General features: G+C 45.5%; 1 protein-coding gene across 3 annotated transcripts in view; it reads left to right on the forward strand.

Annotated features, from left to right (window-relative positions):
- Nucleotides 1-19,706, forward strand: part of SYTL1 (synaptotagmin like 1) — a 444,266-nt gene that overhangs the window by 172,075 nt on the left and 252,485 nt on the right. For all 3 annotated transcript variants that reach the window (XM_086957276.1, XM_086957275.1, XM_086957274.1), the window contains one exon: nt 11,427-11,987. In XM_086957276.1, coding sequence (XP_086813402.1) covers nt 11,800-11,987 — 188 coding nt within the window. In that variant the 5' untranslated portion in view covers nt 11,427-11,799. The remainder of the gene's footprint in view (nt 1-11,426; nt 11,988-19,706) is intronic.

Genomic DNA, 19,706 nt, shown 5'->3' on the forward strand with positions numbered 1-19,706 from the left:
TGTTAGTGTCTCTATGTTAGTGTCACTGTCCCAGTGGTCTCTGGTCTGTGTTAGTGTCACTGCCCCAGTGGTCTCCGCTCCGTGTTAGTGTCACTGTCCCAGGGGTCTCTGGTCCGTGTTTCTGATCCGTGCTTCTGCACCGCAGTCTCTGGGCTCCGTCGCTCCATGCGCACCTGTCTGTCTCGGGTGCCTGGCCTCTCCGGTTCTGGTCTTCCTCGTCGCCTGTCTCTGTCCCATCTCTCCTCAGTCTCTGGGCTCCGTCGCTCCATGCGCACCTGTCTGTCTCGGGTGCCTGGCCTCTCCGGTTCTGGTCTTCCTCGTCGCCTGTCTCTGTCCCATCTCTCCTCAGTCTCTGGGCTCCGTCGCTCCATGCGCACCTGTCTGTCTCGGGTGCCTGGCCTCTCCGATTCTTGTCTCCTCGTCGCCTGTCTCTGCCCCCTCTCCCCGCAGTCTCTGATTACTAGCTGAGTACCTCACGCTTCGGATCTGTGTGCATAGAAAGGAGTCCCTGCACTCAGGGCCGGTCCTAGGATTTGTGGGGCCCCGGGCAGAATAGGAACATGCGAGGCCCCTATAATTTGCATAAGATTTGACCTGACAGGAAGTGACCTCATAGGGTCAGGAAATAGGCCCAGCACAAAAATAAAAGTGGCCCCCGTTAGTGAATTAGTTAGCTAGAAAAGTGTTAAAATTAGGGCAGTTTTTAACTTGTAAAGACATGCTGTTTACGTTTTTTGTAAGGTATGAGAGATTGCATAGATTTGATTTTGCAGCAGGCAATGTTTGTTTTAATATCATGAAAATAAACATTAAAAACATGTTCATCTGACCATAAAGCAGGCAAACAAACAGCCCAAAAAACAGGTCAAATACTAACCTGGCAGATTGGACCATTACACACTGCCTGATTGCCCTAATGTCCAACCCGGCCACTGTGTTATACAATTATTGTGCTGATACAGGATCATTGTTTTTGTAGGTAAAGTAAAGGTCATGAATATAGGGTCTGGTAGGGGCCTCTTTCAATATCGATTTTAATTTACCACCAGATAAAGACTCGAGGGACCTAGCACACTGAAAGCCCTAGTCCAGCCAATTTTACATTCTGATTGTGCTACTCTTCCTGCACCTCTTGTCTGGCTGCTATCTCACACCTATCTGCTCCCCCCGCCCCCTCTCACTTGATTCCGTATTTCATACCCTTTTCATTTACTCTGTGCTCTATTTCCTTAGTCCTGGATGAGCTAAGCTGTTTTCAGTGTGAGGCGCCGTCATTCTTTCTTTCCTTTAGCCCCCTGCAGGTTATCCTGCTTCTTATTCATCCAGGGGCAGGGCGCACTTGAGAGGGGAGGGCTCTTGAATGACCTGTCTAATCGCTGCTATCCTCATGCAGATGCAGCGATTAGGCCAAGAGAGACGGACCGGCAGGCAGATAATGATTAAATCCCTTGGGCCTCCTGGGCCCCCAGGGCCTCCAATCTTTGACGTATTTGAAAGCGCGAGGCCCCCTGGCTGTGAGGCCCTGGGCAGCTGCCCACGCTGCCCATGCCTAGCGCCGGCCCTGCCTGCACTCATTCAGCTGGACTGGGAGAGTACCTGCGCTTCTCTGCTGGGGTGAATAATACTTTCAATGCGAGAGCACTGTCCGTTCTCCTGAGCATACTGGTACCCCGGAGTGAGGGGTGCCAGCGGGACTCTAGTTCCTTGTTATGCACTTTTCTCTACTAAATGCCCCAGCAGCCGCCTGCATTTTAGCACGGCGTCTGTCTCTAGCTTCTGATGAGACACTGCAGTCTCCTGTCTCGGACCTTTGCGTCTGCAGTCTCTGATTCCATGTGGCTGTAGTCCAGGGCTTTAAGTGGGATGAAAAAACTGGAGGGTCTCTCAAAGGGGCGTGGCTACTAATTAGGGGCGTGGCTTTTAAACACTTGCTCTAAAAATCTTTGTTTAGTATAGTGTGCCGCCCAACTTGTATTTTGCTGTTTCTGTCATTGCATCCAGATATGTGATACAATAAGTAACATTATATCTACAACAAGTAAGGACTATTGGCTTTGTCAATGGTTATTAGTTGCATAAGATAAATAAGCTGCAACTATATCTTGTTACATATAATATTGAAAAAGCTTCCAATTAAAGCCCTGGTGACCCTACCACAATGTTGCTGCTCTTGCGTTTCAGAAAGAGAAGGGAAATCCAGAGAGAAAATGACTCTTTAAAGGATTTCCCTTTCCCCACAAAGCTCACCTGGCATGACGTCATGCCGTAACTTCTCCACTAGTGAGAAGTGAGCAGTGTGGGCAGCGCACATCCATGTGCTTGTCTCAAAACGGGTTTCTATCTTGCTGTTTTGCGTCCTGGCACTTTTTTACGGACTGCAGTGACAGTAAACTGCTGTCTCTGGAGTCTGGAAAAAAACGGACCACATGTGCCAGGACGCAAAACAGAGCCCGATAGAGACCCGTTTTGTGGCCTCTATTAAAAAACTCCTGGTGCTCAGACCCCTTGAGACCCGGCCCACTTAAAGCCCTGCTGTAGTCACAGACAGGCGCTGGTCCTTCTTCGAACCTTTCTCAGGGGAGTTCCGCCTCTTTTTAGTGCCTTCGTCCGCTTCTCTGTGGCAGAATGTAAATGTATTTACATCTAATATTTGTAACAGTAGTAGTACAAAGCTTTATTTCGATATGAAATATCTTAAAAAGCACATGGCAGTTAAAATACAATTCATTTGTAAAAAAACATTAAACAAGCACTTAAGCAGGAATACAACAGTAGAAAATCATTAAACCAGTTACAGCTTTGGACATAATTAAAAAGTAGTCACCTTGTGAAATTATCTTAGGTCTTTCAGTCTGTAACACAGCAGCATCTCACTAATATTGCAACTAATCTCTGTGGCATATGAATATGTGAGGTCCTTTTTTGATCTTAAAGAAACCTTTTTATGGATGTTGCATGAAAAATAAACACAACATTTCTCTGCAAAATGTTTGTAATAGACTCTCACACATCACCCACATTAAAAATAAATGAAATGAAAACGGTATTTGAAACAATCTGTTTAAGAATGATTCAAGGTCACCAGGGCAAGACACAGCAGAGCAGATCGGGCTCTATCAGGGCCCCCCTAAATGACTGAGGCCAGAGCCCAAAATGCCCATACCTTAAAACGCCTCTGCCTTAAGGCCATGTGTTGTAGATTTTTTTCCTGGTTAGCCGGATTCAAGGCCTTCTTCAGGTCACTAAGGATGCCACTGTAATAAACAGTGTCTACCTGGAATATCTATGTTATGGAGCCCTGATGAAGTTGTGATTACTGCGAAATACGTGTTGGCTACAGCTATTCTAAAGGCTATTGTGAAGATTACAATGAACAACTTGTTAAGATCAAGATTGAAGAAACTACGCTTGAAGAGTACATTATTGCTATACAACTGTGATACATAATTTGCTTAAGTGTGCCGGATGACTACATATAGATGTACATAGAACCTCAGATTTAGGCTCTAACCTATGAATGTCGGGTGAACATTCATCCATTGTGTGCACCATACCTACTTAATTGCTATAGTACCATATAGGAATTCCCAGTTGGGCGATATAGAACCCTTCTTTCACCCTCCACCCCCTTTTTTCTTGGTTAAGGATGGTTAGCTCCAAGGGGGACGGCAGTGCCAGAATGTTAGAGTTTGATGTGAGAATAGCCCATGCTTGGTTCTTTAACACCTTAGATGCGGCGCAAATATCCCTCCCCAGTGCTGCGCTGTCCATTGGAACTAGTGCTGAATGGACATCCAATGGTCTTGCGCAGCACTGGGGAGGTAGTGCTGCCGTCGGCCAACGCCCGACGCAGCACTTAATGAATGAATGAATGAATGAATGAATGAAAAATATTTGTAGAGCGCACGATGGCCAAACGGCTTCCTGGCGCTGGGAGCTCTAAAGAACCGAACAGACAGGGCCAGGAGGTTTAGCAGGGGTAGGCCAGGGCAAACAAAAAAGTTTTCAGCGCTTTACGGAAATGAGAAAAAATAGGGATCGAACGCATAGAAAGAGGAAGGGAGTTCCAGAACCGGGGAGCAAGAACAGAAAAACGGGTTCCACCAGTGCGAGATTTGTGAAAGCGGGGAACAGTGAGGAGGGCAGAAGATGATGAACGGAGAGTGCGGGCAGGGGTGTGACGGGAAATCAAAGAATTGATGAAAGCCGGTGCAGAGTGATCAAGGGCCCGATAAACAAGGCACCCTAGTTTAAACAGAGATCTCTGCAAACTGGGCAGCCAGTGAAGGGATTTGAGGACGGGAGTGATGTGATGGGTTTTGGGCAAGTGAAAGATAAGACGGGCGGCCTGATTCTGGATATCTTGTAAGCGGCGGGTTTCATAGGCAGGGATGCCAGCGAACAAGCTATTGCCATAATCAAGGCGGGAAGTGATAAGGGCAGAAATAATGATTTTAAGGGAGTCAAGAGAAAAGAAACGAGAAATTTTCTGGATCATTCGGAGGGAAAGAAAACAGGAGGACACCACGGCACTGACCTGGCCATGCATGGACAGGTCCTGTCTGACCTTGATGCCCAAAGTTTTAACAGAGGGAACGGGGGTAGGAGGGGGGCCAAGAATGGGAGGCCAAAAGGCAGGGGACCAGGGACTGGATGAGCCGCCAATCAGGACAAGCTCAGTCTTATCTGGGTTGAGCTTGAGGTGGTTGGCGCTCATCCACCCAGAAATGAAGACCATGGTGGAGTGAAAAAAGGATAGAGAGTGAGAAGAAGAGGAAAGATCAAAGACGAGCTGGAGGTCGTCAGCGTAGTTATACACAGAGACCCCCAGCTCAAGAAGGGAAGAGATAAGAGGGTGAATATAGAGATTGAAAAGAAGGGGAGAGAGAGAGGAACCTTGGGGGACCCCACAGGGCACCGGGAGGGGAGAAGCAGAGAAGCCGGGAAGGTGAACGGCTTGAGAACGCCCTGTCAGGAAGGAGGTGATCCAGGAGAAGGCAGAACCTCGAATGCCCGCTGCGCTGACACGGTCCAAAAGAATGTTATGGTCGACCGTGTCAAACGCAGCGGACAAGTCGAGGAGGATCAAAGCTTGGGGGGAGTTGACGTCGGCCTTGGCCTTAAGCTCGTCGAGGACGGCTAACACCACGGTTTCGGTCGAATGACCCGAACGGAAACCAGCTTGGTGAGAAGCCAGGAGCTGGTTCTGTTCAACATAAACGGAGAGACAGGAAGTAACGTAAGATTCAAGAATTTTAGCAAGATAAGGCAGAAGAGAGATAGGTCTGAAGTTAGAAGGAAGAGAAGAGTCGAGACCAGGCTTTTTAAGAATGGGAGAAACAATAGCAGATTTAAATGAAGAAGGGACCAATCCAGTGGAAAGAGAGGCATTAAGAAAGGAGAGAGGGGTATCAGGACAGGAAGAAAAAAGGGTTTTAAGAATACGGGCAGGGGCACAGTCAGTGGGGGAGCCAGACTTGATTTTGGTGAGCAGAGCTAGAAAAGAGTCCAAGGGGAGGGGGGGAAAAGAGGAGAAGGAGGATTTAGGCGCAGAGGGAACAGAGTGAGGAGGAGTAGAAGGAGTGACCAAGATGTTAGATTTAATTTTTACAATCTTCTCGATAAAGAAGTTGTTAAGAGAAGAGCAGAGGGCCTGGGAGGGAGTGAAGTGAGGGCAAGCACAATCAGAGGTGGCCAAGTTGTTTACCAGAGAGAAAATTTCTTTAGCTTTGTTGGCCGAGAGCGCCACTTGTTCAGAGAAGTACTTGGTCTTAGTGGCCAAAATGGCCTGCTTGTACTCCTTAAGAAGAATTTTGTATTTGGCCTTGTGGTCAGGGCAGTAGCTACGGCGCCAAAGGCGCTCTGAGCGTCTAAGCTCCAGTTTAAGAGTCTTGAGCTCCGGGCTAAACCAACGGTGAGCCTCGTGAGGGCGGATGGATTTGACTAGCTTGAGGGGGGCTACTAAATCACATGCAGAGGAGAGCCAGTTACCAACTGCAGCGGCCTGTGAGTCAAGGGGAATACCAGTGAGGTCTGGGGAGGAAGAAGCAAGGGAGTGAGAGAGGGAGGCCAAGTCAACACGATTCCAGCTACGGGAGAAAACATTCTTGGGGCGAAGGGGCTTGTGAAGGGAGCCAGTGGTGATAGAGAAGGAGATGAGGGAATGATCAGACCAAGTACATGGGAGGATACTGGGGGGGGAGACTATGTCCTGAGATGACCAGACTTGGTCCAGGATGTGTCCGAATTTGTGGGTAGGAACCAGGACGTGAGACTTAAGGTTGAGACAGAGGAGAGTGGCCGTGAAGTCCTTAGATGCTGAGTCCTCCCTGGGATCGCCAGGCCAGTAGTTAAAGTCCCCAAGCAAGAGGACAGAGGAGTTATTAACCACCAGCGTGGCGAGAAGTTCCTGCAAGGAAGCTACGAACAGGGGCATGTTCAGGGGAGGGCGGTAGACAAGGACAACGGTGAGAGGTGCCGGCAGATTGGAGGAGCGAGCGACCAGGAAGTCCACTCCAGCGATGGGTGCTTGGGGGAGAAGCTGGAATTGAATAGTGGATCGGACAATCATGGCAACACCCCCCCCGACCTTGTCCGCGGGGCGGTCAGCCCGAAGGACATAATAGGAATGGGGAAGGATGGCAAGAATGTCGGGGAGGGAAGCCTCCGAAAACCATGTTTCCGTTAGGAACAGAAAATCAGGGGAGTCTGTAGTAAGAAGATTAAACAGGTCAAGTTGGTGTTTGCCTGCCGAACGAGTGTTGAGGAGATAAGCAGAAGCAGTGTGAGGGGGAGATGAGGGTCCAATGGGGAGGGAATCGATGTCTGGCGTAGGGGGGGGAAAAATTGGGTGAGGAGACACAACACGGTCTGAGCGGGGGACATAGATATCTAAAGCAGCAAGATGCTGCATGAGGGTGTGGGGAAGAGGCACATCAATGGTGTAGGAGAGGAGTTGAGCAGGCGTGTATGACAACAAGGAAGCAGGGGGTGTGGCCCCTGGTCCCGGCCCGTCGCGGACGGGCGCAGACGGGCTTAACTTAGGCGCAACTTCGGCGCGCCTTCGTCGCGCCCGCTGCGCTCGTCCGCTGCGCGGCCGGGATAGTAGTGCCATAAATAGGGAGCCGGAAGTGGTAGGGCGTGGCAGGGGGTGGAGGGACAGAGGAGCTGCCCCGCCAACCAGAGAGCAGCCCAAGATGTAGCACACGCCCGTCCCCGCCCTCGTGACCTGCCCGTCAGAGGGGGAGGGAACGCTCAGCGTGGGGCGCTCTGGTGGCGGCTAACAGGAAGTCCCAAGAGGATAGGGGGGTGCGCGGTGTCCTCAGCGCAGCCCCTGAAGCAGGAGCAGGGTAAGTAAAAGTGTCCAAGCACTATTTAAAAAGATCGTTGCGCCGCGCCTCGGCAGCGTTGTTGCTCCCGGCGAAGCCTCGGGAGGTCTGGCGATTCAGCAGAGGTTATACAGTAGAATTTGCTGTGAATTTTAGGTTGGTGATTTTTCGCTGCTAAGACCTTTTGTATGGAGGGCGTGCCATGCTGGTGCGTTGGCGTTGTTTGCAGGGTGCCAGGATTGCACATGTCTAGGGCTGGGCCCAGAGGCTTCGTGCTGCCACCGGGGGACGAATTACTATGTGCTGTGGTACTGGCATTAGTATTTTTCATTTTGGCTCCAGTCGCCAAGTAAGGGCCTCTCACTTTAATGGGCCTTATTTTGTGCGTTGTGATGGGCACTGTTTTTCTGAGCCTAACCAGGTTGGTGCTGGGGCGATTAAGTGGGCGGTCAGGCAGGAGTGTCAGGAAAGGTACACGCTGCACTAGTCTGACATCGGCCGCCTCCACACCCTCTGACAGAGACCACAGCCTCCTACGGACTCTACTGTAGCTGAGTTGGTGCTGTCAATTCCACTTCCCCTTGCTTTTTTCCTTTCTTTCTTTCCTGTGCTTTATTCTTCCCTCATATGCGGTTTGAGAAACCTAAGTGCCCATATATGTTGGACCCGCCTAAGAAAGCCGGCCAAACACACATGTGCACTTACTTATAAGTGCACAAACCAGTCCTCCTCCCCCTCCCATGGTTGCGGCCCCACCCCTCTCTGCACGTGCTGGCTCAGAGCCAGCAAATGATAAATAAAACGATTATAGTATATCATTTTATTTTTCACCTGCTGGCTCGGAGCCAGTGGGGCGAAACTCCTCCGCCATTGCGGAGGAGCCGCCCCAAGCAATCACAAACTCTGCGATGTACAAAATCTCAGGGGTATGCAACTTCAAAGGCGCTTTTCTTAATTTACAAAAGACTCGTTATATACCATAAAATTATTTCTGCCTCATAAAAGGATTATTACGATTATTTCCGAATAACAAATGGGGGCGGATGGGGTTTTGAAAGGGACAACCCCTTCTATTTGCAATTGGAAAATAATGAATCCATGGATTGTGATGGGGACTGCAACTAAAGTAGCAAGGCCAGGCTTGGGACACCACTTTGGAGGGCAGGAGAACCGCAGTGAGAGAAGCAACAGGAGGGCTGGAGGGAGGGGTGGGGCGCAACAAAGTGGGTGGTCAGAAACAATTCAGGTGGTTCTTTCCGCCATACAGTTGCAGCTAGGATCCTACTTATACATTAAACTCCCTTTTTTAATGTTCTTTGCTATCACATTTATTTGTTCATTTTACTACTGTAAATAATTGATGTTCAGACCTCTAGTGGTATTTGGATCATCATTTATTGGCCAAACCCACAACGACCCCACCTTGAAGCCCCCCACTGCTGTTCTTAGTCTTTACAGGATTTTAGAGAGCTCTTCTGCGCATTATGCATCCCTCATTAGGGTGCCCTGTCTCATTTTCTCTGTTGAACAGACTTCAAATGTGCATTTTTTTCCATTTGATTTTAGAATAACATTATGCTAGTGTACCTCTGATGAAGGGTACATACATCTGAAATGTATTGGCAGTCTGTACCGTTAACACAAATGATTTATAAGGATTTTTTTTAATGCAATCAAAACATGAAGCCTTTAGAATGCCATGTACAATCAACAGATCATTCAACTGATTAACCAAAAAACATAAAACACAATTTTGGAATTTATCAAGGGCTCATTTGATTATTGAGACTCAGCTTATGCTGTACATCCAGCTGTGCTTACTGAGTCCCCTTGGTCAAGTTCAAGTTTAGTTTATTTGATTTATTTCTCTTACAAGAACAACACAATTTTTAACAATAAAATTTACAGTTTTGCTATTAAAATTATCTTTTTAATATAATTTTAAAAATTATTTTAAAAAGTTATACACGTTAATATACACAAATTCATTAGGTGGAGCATTACAAAGGATAATCAAATTCTGAACGGAATTTATATTGCATTTAGTTTTGATTGGTGTTATGTATCTGTTCCTTGTGGCAACAGTAGATGGATTTGGACAGGCAACGAGGACATGTTCCAGATCTTGCACCCCACCTTTACATTAGTCACAGAGGTTAGACCCTCTTCCTTTTGGCAACCATTTAATTGTATGTGATTTCAGGGGTAATATTCCAAGTTGTAGTAGAAAAATACATCGCCTAACTCCATGATTTAGATTGAAAAAGATATATTGTTGCGTTTTTTTAAAAATGATTGTGTCTGCGTACTGTGTGTACGCTGAGAGTTCAGAGCAATGTTACATGTCTAAGTTCATGCTTAACCTGGGAGTAAGGTGTTTTAAGCAGAGTTTCAGTTGGGCTGGTGACCAAGATTTTAACATATCCAAAGTAACGGTTGATAATTTGAACCCTGTGCATACGTTTTTAAAAAACACATACTTCGGAGAGTCTGGCTCAAGTGTTTCGATTTTTAACAGAGCTCTTAAAGTTCCCTGATCAGCATGGACCAGGTTATATGCCCATCTAATTATATTTGTGATCCCTCTGGCAAAGGAGCTGACTATCGCTAATTCAAGCCGAAGAGCTTGAACCGGCACAGCTTGCGGCATCCTGGTTAGTTTCCGGAGGATTTTCCCCTCTTTGATATCAATTTGTTTCCATTCTTTGATTGGAATATGTTCTATTGCATATGATAAAACAGCAGGAATTTTATAGCTATACACCTGGAACAAACAAGAGAAGTGTCTTTGGCCGGTGGAGGAATACAATCTTTGTAGGGCCTCTAGGTGGACGTCTGCTTTTCGACCCATTTTTTGCAAGTAAGGCAGCCCGAAAGTTACCCTGAGAGGCAGAAAATCCATCAAGTTTGAGTAATAGTTGAGAGTCATCTGCATGCATAATTGTATATTCTGCAGTTTATTTCCATAAGTTCCTTAATTAGTGATCTAATACAGATGTTAGATAAATGGATGACAGGGAAGATCCCTGTGGTACCCCTCACTCCACCCATAAATCCGAGGCCTTATGAGGGCTCAAGCAAACAGATTGAGTACGACCATTCAAAGAGCACTAACCTCACTCAAAGGCAAGGCCACCTATGCTGGCAGCCTCAGTGCCAACACAAGGCGAGTGGGGCAAGATGGTTGGGCAGCTCCGACAGACACCTGCAATAAATGCATCTTTGTCAATTAACTATTAACGCTGTGTGAGCTGCGGGCATAAAGATCAAATTAAGTAGTATTTGCAGAACATAGACACAGGTGTGGTCCCAACCTGCCCCAATGACCTGACCTAAGCCTGCTGATCTGTTCTGTATTCTCTCTCTCCTGCACCTCTCATCACATCTCTCTATCCTTCGGCTTCGCTTTGTCATTTACTTACATTATGTTGTTTCTCCTCTATGTTCATGAGGAACCTAACCTATCCCTTCCTGATGACCTAGCAACTCAAGCACTCTCACTTATCCACCAATAGAAGCTCCCCTATCTAACCTCGTGAGCTCCTCCCCAGTTCTCCTTCATTGTAACACTTTATGTTCCAACCGTGGTACAAGACTATCCTTGTTCCCTGTAGCACCCTCAACACTTGTCGCTCTGCACTTCTTATAACTTAAGATGATATTGTGTGGTACATGATTATTATGAAATGAAACTCACTATCACCGGCTAAAAAAATGCTTTAGCGTGTCATGGCGGGTAAAGGTTAGATCGTCCACATATTGGACAGGTGGACACTGATCATGATTCTGTCTGTGGTAAGTAAGGTGTGCAGGTTCATGGATCCAGGCAGAAATAAGATAAGGAAGCAAGCCACTGAACCAAGGCTCCCACGCTTTGCAACTGTCACTCAAAGAAGTAAACATGTATTTTGTGGTGACTCTTCTGTCGGGCTTCACCCATGGTAGCTTCCTTGGAAATCCTGTGTTAATATAATTGACCCTGAATTTGGCCTTGTTTTCTGGTTTGAGAGACGAGTTTAAGTTATGGCTTTTGTAAGCATCTGTGATAACCAGTCCTGCTTATTTGTGATCCTTAACCTGTGAAATCTTTCTCTGCAGGCTTACCTATACCCCCAGGCTAGAGAAGTGTTTGTGAGAGGATCTCAGTCAACTTCCTCAGTACCCAACTGTCTCCATTTGAGGATGTGGCAGCTGCTCTCTAATCAAACTCAGGAAGTGTGGAAGACTATTCACCCTGTACCAGTGTTCATGGTCCGTCCACACTGCTGCGCACCCTTCCAAACTCCCTAAGCTAACTGTCACAGAGGACGCAAGGCGGTGCTTTGTAAAGGGACATTCTTGGGAAAGTTCTCAGGATTCATCTTGGGTGTTTGTGTCTATATCTTGAAAAACAAACTGTGTTGTGGAATTTCTGGTCCATCTCTATCTGGGCGCCAAGGCAGTTTGGAATTTAACTGTCTAGTCGAAAAGCATGAGCCAGGCAGGCGCACCTCAGAAACAAAATGGCGGGGTGTCACGCCCTCGGCCGGCCATGGCTAATAATGCAGACAGCGAGTCTCTGCTGGATCTGAGTTACCTGACAGAAGATGAGCAGCTCGCCATAGTCAGGGTCCTGAGCAGGGATACGCAGCTCAGGCAGAAGGATGAGGGGCGCGTACGGTAAGAATAAGACCTTACTTTTTAAGAGGACCTGGTCACTCTGACTTTAAATGTATGTGCATGCATCAAAATAAACACAAGAAAGCACATGAATAAAGTAAAGTCCCAGGGCAAAGTTGTCAAGAATAGGGAACAAAGATATAAAACAGGGCAGAGGAGCAGGGGTTGCGAAACAAGTATCAAAGCGATGAATTGAACCTGATAAGAGGTAGCAGATTAAGAAGGGGGAGTGTGGTGAGTTGTGAATCCTTCTCTGCACACTTTGTGGATTGTGAACCAGCTTGTATTGAGAAGGTGGACTCGGTTGTAATTAATTCTGGTCAAACAAGGAACCCATGTCCTGTGATCACACAGATCATCTTTCAGGATATTGCATTTGATGGGAACATAAATTAATGCTCAATATAGACTGTAGTTTTCTTTCAAATAGAATGAATTGTCAAACACATAGTATGCAAAAGAAACCAAACACATCGTAGCACATGTTTCTAGGTGCTACAAAGCGCAATGATCTGGAACAGATTGACAATAGGTGGAAAGAAGCACATGGTTTATTGCATAGTGTGAGTACGACTTGTGGCCATGTTTCAGCACTTCCACTCAAAGGTAACATGACTGTTTACGCATTGGCTATTGAAAAGAGCAGCATCAAATGGAGAATTCTGGAAAAGCATGAAAGACAGTGGAAGGTTCTAGTCTTGATTATACTGTCTATCACTTGGAGAATGGAATGAAAACAGTTTCACAGCATAAAAGAGACATTGCATAGAATCGGAGCCTCATGTCTCAACATAAAATCTGATATAAGAGCAATGTATGATGACGGTTTCTCCGATTGGACAGCAATTTCAAAGATCACTTTCATCGCTACATATTGAAAAAAAACTCCTCCTTACTAGATCATTACATCTGTGAAATTATGGAAGGATAACCTTTTCAGAGATACAAATTATTCTTTTCAAATGTACATGCTTACAGCAGTGCAGTCTTTCTTCAGGTTCATCTGTCATGTCTTTTTGTTCTGGGTCTATCAGATCTGGCATCCTTAGTGTAGTCTTTCCCCAGACTTTTTGCCTTTTACCTCCTGTTTTGCTGATTCTCTTTTTGTTGTCCTTATGACTCTGAGCACTTTACCACTGCTAACCAGTGCTATGGTGCATATGCTCCTTCCCTAAACATGTTATTTGATTGGTGTGTACCCGATCAACATATTAAATTTACGTCTAAGCCCCATGTAAAGTGGTACCCCCTGTACCCAGGCCCTGTAAGGTAAATGCTACTAGTGGGCTGCAGCACTAAGTGAGCCACCCACTGAAGCAGCCTTTCAAAGCTGTCTCACGCCTGCCAGTGCAGTGCCCGTGTGTGCAGTTTACTGCCACTTAATTTTGGCCATTTAAAACTACTTGTCAAGCCCTTAACTGCTTTTTATTAGTACAATTAGTATTTATTACATATGAGTCACCCCTAAGGTAGGCCCTAAGTATCACAAAGGGCAGGGTGATATGTGATTAAAAGGTAGGACATGTGCTGGCAGTGACAAACAGCTTTTATTTTTCACTACTGTGAGCTCAACCCCTTCTATAGGTTAGCATAGGGAATTCCCTTATACTTTTGTAAGTAGTAATTCCTAATCAGAGAAGAGTAGCTTTTTGATATTTCATATGTTTGGAATGGTATTGATACATCCTACTAACTGATGAGGTGAATTTAACTTTACTATTTTAGCAATGCCACTTTTAGAAAGTGGACAATTTCCTGCACTTACTGCTCTATGTGCCTGATAGCCTGTCTCAAATAGACGCCTGGGTTGGGCTGGGTGATGGCTACACTTGTGCATTCTCTATAGAAAGCCACAACACAGGTCACTCATTAGCATTTTGATGGGTCTTCCTGGGCTGGGAGGATTGGGAGGGGCTCAACCTCCACTTGAATAGGTAGCGTCATGCCCACACACAAGGTACCAAACCCCCCCCCGACCGACAGCCTGGCAGACATTACTGGGTTGAAAGGGATCCTTGTGCACTTCATAGAACTCCTTTGAAGTCACCCCTACATCAAAGGCACTTTTGAGTATAAGTATTGGGTTTCTGACCCCCTAACAACAGACACTTTTCGACCAGTATCCAGGCATCTCTGGCTCTATATCTGCATATTGCAAGAAATACCACTGTGCTTCCAGGAGGGACTGCCACTTGGCTAACTGCTCTGCTGTGCTGGCCTTCTGCTTTTTGAGCTGCAGGAGGGACAGCCACTGTTCTACCTGCCTTGCTGTCCTGGCCTGCTGCCAGCTACCTCTGCATTGTGACTTTGAGTGTTCTCCAAGGGCTTGTTGGCTTTCCCCCTGGTCCCCGAAGTCTCAAAGACATCAAAGAGTTTGCTTCCTGACTTTTCATTATTCTGCCGCCAGAGCCCCTCTCTGAGCACTAACGCGTCCCCAGCACCTTGCATCAGAAAGGACTTTGCCACAAAGAAATGAGCCCCACACTTCACTGGCATACAGCGCTCTTGTGCTGCATGTATCTAGTTCACTACAACATGCTGAGTGAAAGCATTGCGTTGGGCCCGAGCCGATGCCGCCAGGTCAAGAGAAGCCTTTGGAGCATGGCCCCTGCATTTCCATAACAAACAAGTATCCCCAGATGCGACACATCTGCCAAGGCTGAGCTACACACCATAGAGCCGAGCCTGTAAAGACTGCCCAAGAGCAGCCCCGCCGGCCCGATGCTGCACCGATTTTCCCCCCCCAGGAGGGTCCCCAGTGCCTTGAGGAGTGCTCCTACACCGAGAGGTCCTGTGTCAGCCAAGCTCCGCACAGCGGCCCAATAACTTGTGCACCCCAGTCCAGAGAGACCTGTGACTTATTCTTGGTTTAGGTGTACCTGGGAGCCTGCCTGGGACAAGAAGCATTCCTATTGATCCCTTGCCAGGATCGCTGTTCTTGCCCCCGGTACAGCGTGACCGCACCAAGCATTGATCACAAGTGCTCTGCAGGCACTCTCTACTGAATAGTAGCACAATTACCCTAAGAGGAACAGCCATATTTCTGTCAGCACTGTGATTTTGCATGCATAATTGACAACGCTATAACTTAAAAAGTATAAAGCGTATTTTTATATTTTGGTCTTAAGTTGCTCCTAATACAAGTAGCTATTTTTTTTATAAACCTGTGTGGAGTCTTTTTTTGGTGTATTCATTGCGTTACTGTGTGGGTGTGTTGAACAAATACTTTATACATTGCTCTTTATATAAGCCTGCCTGCTCTGCACTGAGCTACCAGAGGGTCGGCACAGGTTATCCCAGCTGTGTTTCCAACTTACTCTGACTAGAGAGGTTGGTTCTCTCTGGTTTGGGTGTATACTTTAGCCAACCAGAAAGACCAATTTCTAACAGAGTTCCCATGTTGGACTAGATTTTCCTGGCATAAAGAAGGTCTTCTAAATGTTTCCAGGTTCATATGGGTAACACAACTTTTATGTTCTACAGATTTTTCACAGCCACACAGTATATCTGTATTTGTTGTTCTCCAGGTTCTTCACATTTCCTACACTCTGACCTTGTTTGTTGTTTTCTGGATTCTTTGTTTCAAATATTTTTTGTTTAATTTTTTGGTTAAAAAGATATTTTATATGTCCACATTAACTGTAGGCATGTCATTACCAGTTTTCTCCTTATTCTTTATCTAGCAATTTGCTGCTGAGCCACCATCTATGTTCCTTCCCACCTGTGTCAGATCTTCTTTTTCTAGCCTGTAATTGATCATCTACCCCATACTTTCCTGTTTTTTTTTGTCAGCAACCCCTACTCTTATACACCATTTTCTTAACTTCCTTAGACTTTCCATTGCCCTTCGATCATTGATGTTTTGTTGGGGTCTGTTGGTTCCCAAATTCCCTGGCAATGTCTGTTTTTGCTGTCATTAGTCTAAGGGCGCAGAACAGAATTGTTCTCCTTGGGAATGCCTTTGGGAAATTCCCAGTATTTCGAACTGAGGTATCACTGGAAGGTCGCTTTCTACTATTGTTGGAAATTTGGCGACCACCGCCTCCCAGTATGCCTACATTCCCATATGGTGTGTAGGAAGGTGCCTTCTTCTGTGTTGAAATTAATGTATGTGGCTGTCTGAACCAGTTCCATTTTGTTGGAGCCTGATTTTGTTAATCTGTTAGTCTCAGTCTCTCTTATATTGCTACTTCTGTTGGGTAATTAGCAGCAGTTTCACAGTCTGCGTCTTCTAGTGGCCCAGTTCTTTACCTTATTATTTTGTAATGGGACTGCCTCTGGTGTATCAGTCCAGTCTATGGAGTTCACCAGCAGGCCGTGTCGGAGCTGGGTGAATGTATATCTTGGAGACTTTGACAGTTTGCATTCCTCATGCAGTTTGAAAATGTTTAATACTGTTTTTATCCACTATGTCTCCCACCTTAGCTATCTCCATTAAGTTCCCTTGTTGGAAACCTTTTAATTTATGGGTTTCCCGTAGAAGGGTACCAGCCATCAATGGAGTCTTCCTGATGATCCTTCTTATGCAACGTATACGGAGTGCTGGTCTATCCCTGACATTCAGCACTGTTTGTGTTGCGACTGGCTCAAATTGTCTTTCCCATCCCCATTTAGGTAATGTAGATAGATGGCGCTTCCTATTACCAAGCTAGATAGTTGTGTCCCTGGGTCGTCTATTGAGGTGCATTCCCAATAGTTTAATAGTTTAATACTTGAAAGTAGGAAGCCTAGTAACAAGCTTCCATGATTAGTTGTTCTATTCCCCATTGTTTTCAGAGCTATATGGTGATTTTAGTGCAAATCCTGGTGTGCCACGCTCCCATAGCAGTCATCTTAAGCCTTTTCCTAGTTTTTAAGAAAATAATTCGAGTATTGGGAACAGAGTACTTCGTAGTATATAGGGTAGTTCCGGCAGGGTTAACATTTTGAAAATTGCTTCCCACCCCAGTAGGATCAGCGGATCAGAGCTCCACCGCCATATATCGGCTCGGAACTCTGAGAAATACCTCAATATTTTGCATCAAAATTATTGTTCTGTTTGGCATTATTGTCACATGTATAAGTCAGCCCATCTATTGTTATTTGCAGCTAATGCGCTTCTATGCTCCATTCTTTTATTTTAAAAACAATGGATTCTACCCAATTAATTATGTACTCCGATTAGTTTCCAAGATCTTAGAAGCTATTCAGCAGCAGAGTTAAATAGATCCAGCCTATATAGTCAAATGCCTTTCTGCTCAGCGGCTTATTCATTCGTCGTTTTATTTAGCCTGCTTGACAGACAAGACATGAATCCTGGCTTTTTTGTGGATGAGGGATGTTGGGACCCCTAGCCACCTGCATGCAAGTATATTCTCAATAATTTGGACATTTACATTAAGCAATGATATAGCCCCCTTTGTGTATCACTGGGATTATTGCGTATCTGAGATACTGGAGCAATCCCCCTGTTACTGGCTTTTTAAAAAATATTAAACTTTAAGCATGTGTATGGCTAGTTGTGACGAGGGCATTAAAAAAATTCCATTAGGAGCACTTTTAGTCTGGATAACTTGCCACTGCAGTTGCTTCATAACCTCTGCCCTACTGTCTTAATTTAGGGCAGGTATGTTTAGATCCTCAAAGAAGGCAGCTATTTCCCCTTCTCCTTCAGCCTAGAAGCCTTATATAAGTTGCTGTAATAATCTACAAGTGGTCAGTAGGGTCCTTTTCTTCACTGCTGTTGATTAGCTCTCCCACACTTCTGGGTTCCTCTTCTCTGTGGCTAAGCCAAGTCAGAGAGAGCCATGCATTGTCTCCTACCTCATATCGACTGCTTTGTGTACTTAGGTAATATGCTGTGTGAACCTCGTATTTGTATTCCTTGCAGAGAATTTCTACTTTTCAAAGTCTCTCACCAGCCGGGGATTGGACTCAACTTTTCTAGCTGAAGTGTTTTTTCTTCCAGTGAGTCTATTTTCGTCTCTTTACCATTCTTTTCTTGGTGCATCTGGTTTTACACCCTGTCCCTGAGGACTGTCTTATAAACCCTCCCACAGTGTCTCTGGGGATTGCACTACTTCTATGTTTTCCTTAAAGTATGTTGTAATGTCGTCCCAGATGTCGGCCATATTTTGGGATCCCACAATTCCCAAGCGTCCTGCTTCCATTCTCTCTCGTTATCACAAGAGGGAGTGAACTGAAAGGCTTCTTGCTAGGTACAGTATTTCCCAAATTAGCGGGATCTCTGGTGTTGGTATAAAAACATAATTGAGTCTGGAAAGCTTTCTGTGTGGTCCTGAGTAATACCAATATTGCCCTTTAGTGCTATGTTTCATACTGCGTTCGTTTGTAAGTCAGGCTTGGAGCCCCAGTGAATTGTAGCAATGATGTATCTGTAGGGGGAGCTGCTCTTGAGGTCCTGGGTCTGTCTGTTTTAGACAACATTGCCTCATTGAAGGTATTCATGTCTATAATCTCGGCGGGACAAATTCACTGAAAAATAGGCTGCGCCTATCCCGAGAGCCCTAAATAGTATCCGTTCAGGTCTGTCCACTTTTGAATCTGAAAAGGGGTAATTATTTGGCTAGGTCTGCTTGTGTGGGTCAAGGATATGAATCTCATCCTGTCCATAAATATGCACTCTGTACCCAACAAAGGCGTTTCTTATTCCGACCTGAATTCTTTTATTCTGATCATTGTTTTGTTTTTTGTTTCTCCTTTTATTTTTTAGGTTTCGCCTGGCGATCCGCTGCGCAGCAGCGTTCGCGCAGGCGAAATCTTTTGAGAACATTATGTTGTTTAGTCCCGCCTCTCTCTTCCTTTTTTTATTTTATTTTTTTATTTTAGTTTTAAGACCAAGCATTGACAATACAAATTCATTTTTACACAGCAGAATTGGTTATTGATAGAAATTAATAAACAAAATTATTTTGGTGCATAGTCCTTCGGTACTATAGAACATTCCTAGAAATTAAGAATATGGAAAGCAACACATGAGAAAATAAGCAAGAAAACAAGTGATTACAAAGAAAACAGTAATACGTAAGACAATAGCTAAATTGCATTAGCCGACCCATTCCATCACCGGCGCCCAAATCCTAGTTGCCAGTTGTCACCTCCTCCCCCTTTACACGAGAAAGCGGAAAATTCAAGCCTATGGATAGCTAACAATCTTGCTCGCCACTGCATAAAGGTTGGAGCTTCCGAGGAAAGCCACTGAGATGTTATGCAAAGGCGAACCTGCGACATAGCTATGAATATAAGGGCTGATTGACATAAAGAATTCCTGCCTGTTAAAGTATTGCCAATGTCAACCCTAAATATCACTAATGCCGGGGTCAATACAACACTGATCTTAAGTATAGAATTAATAAAACGCTCAATGTCTTCTAAGAACCCGGCAAGGGATGGGCAGGAATGAAACATGTGTATTATATCAGCAGCCAGCAGCCCGCAGCGAGCACAAGCATTACCCTTTATGGCCCCCCACTTTGCAATCTTAGCAGGCGTGTAGTATAAATCTAACATTGCCATAGAACTTTGAGGCTTAAGTGAGCCTGATATCATAACCTGACTGGCAAGTTCTAACACCGGGGTTAAATCAATACCTGTCCTACCAAGTTTCAATTCCCACTTAACACTTTGGGCGGTCAGATCATCCGGTAGGGTAGATAATATATATTGATATAGCATTCCTATTTTACTTCTTTTCATAATCAATTCAATGATTGGTACTTT

This window comes from Lissotriton vulgaris, chromosome 2_1 (genome assembly GCF_964263255.1).
Source record: "Lissotriton vulgaris chromosome 2_1, aLisVul1.2, whole genome shotgun sequence".
NCBI classification, from domain to species: domain Eukaryota; kingdom Metazoa; phylum Chordata; class Amphibia; order Caudata; family Salamandridae; genus Lissotriton; species Lissotriton vulgaris.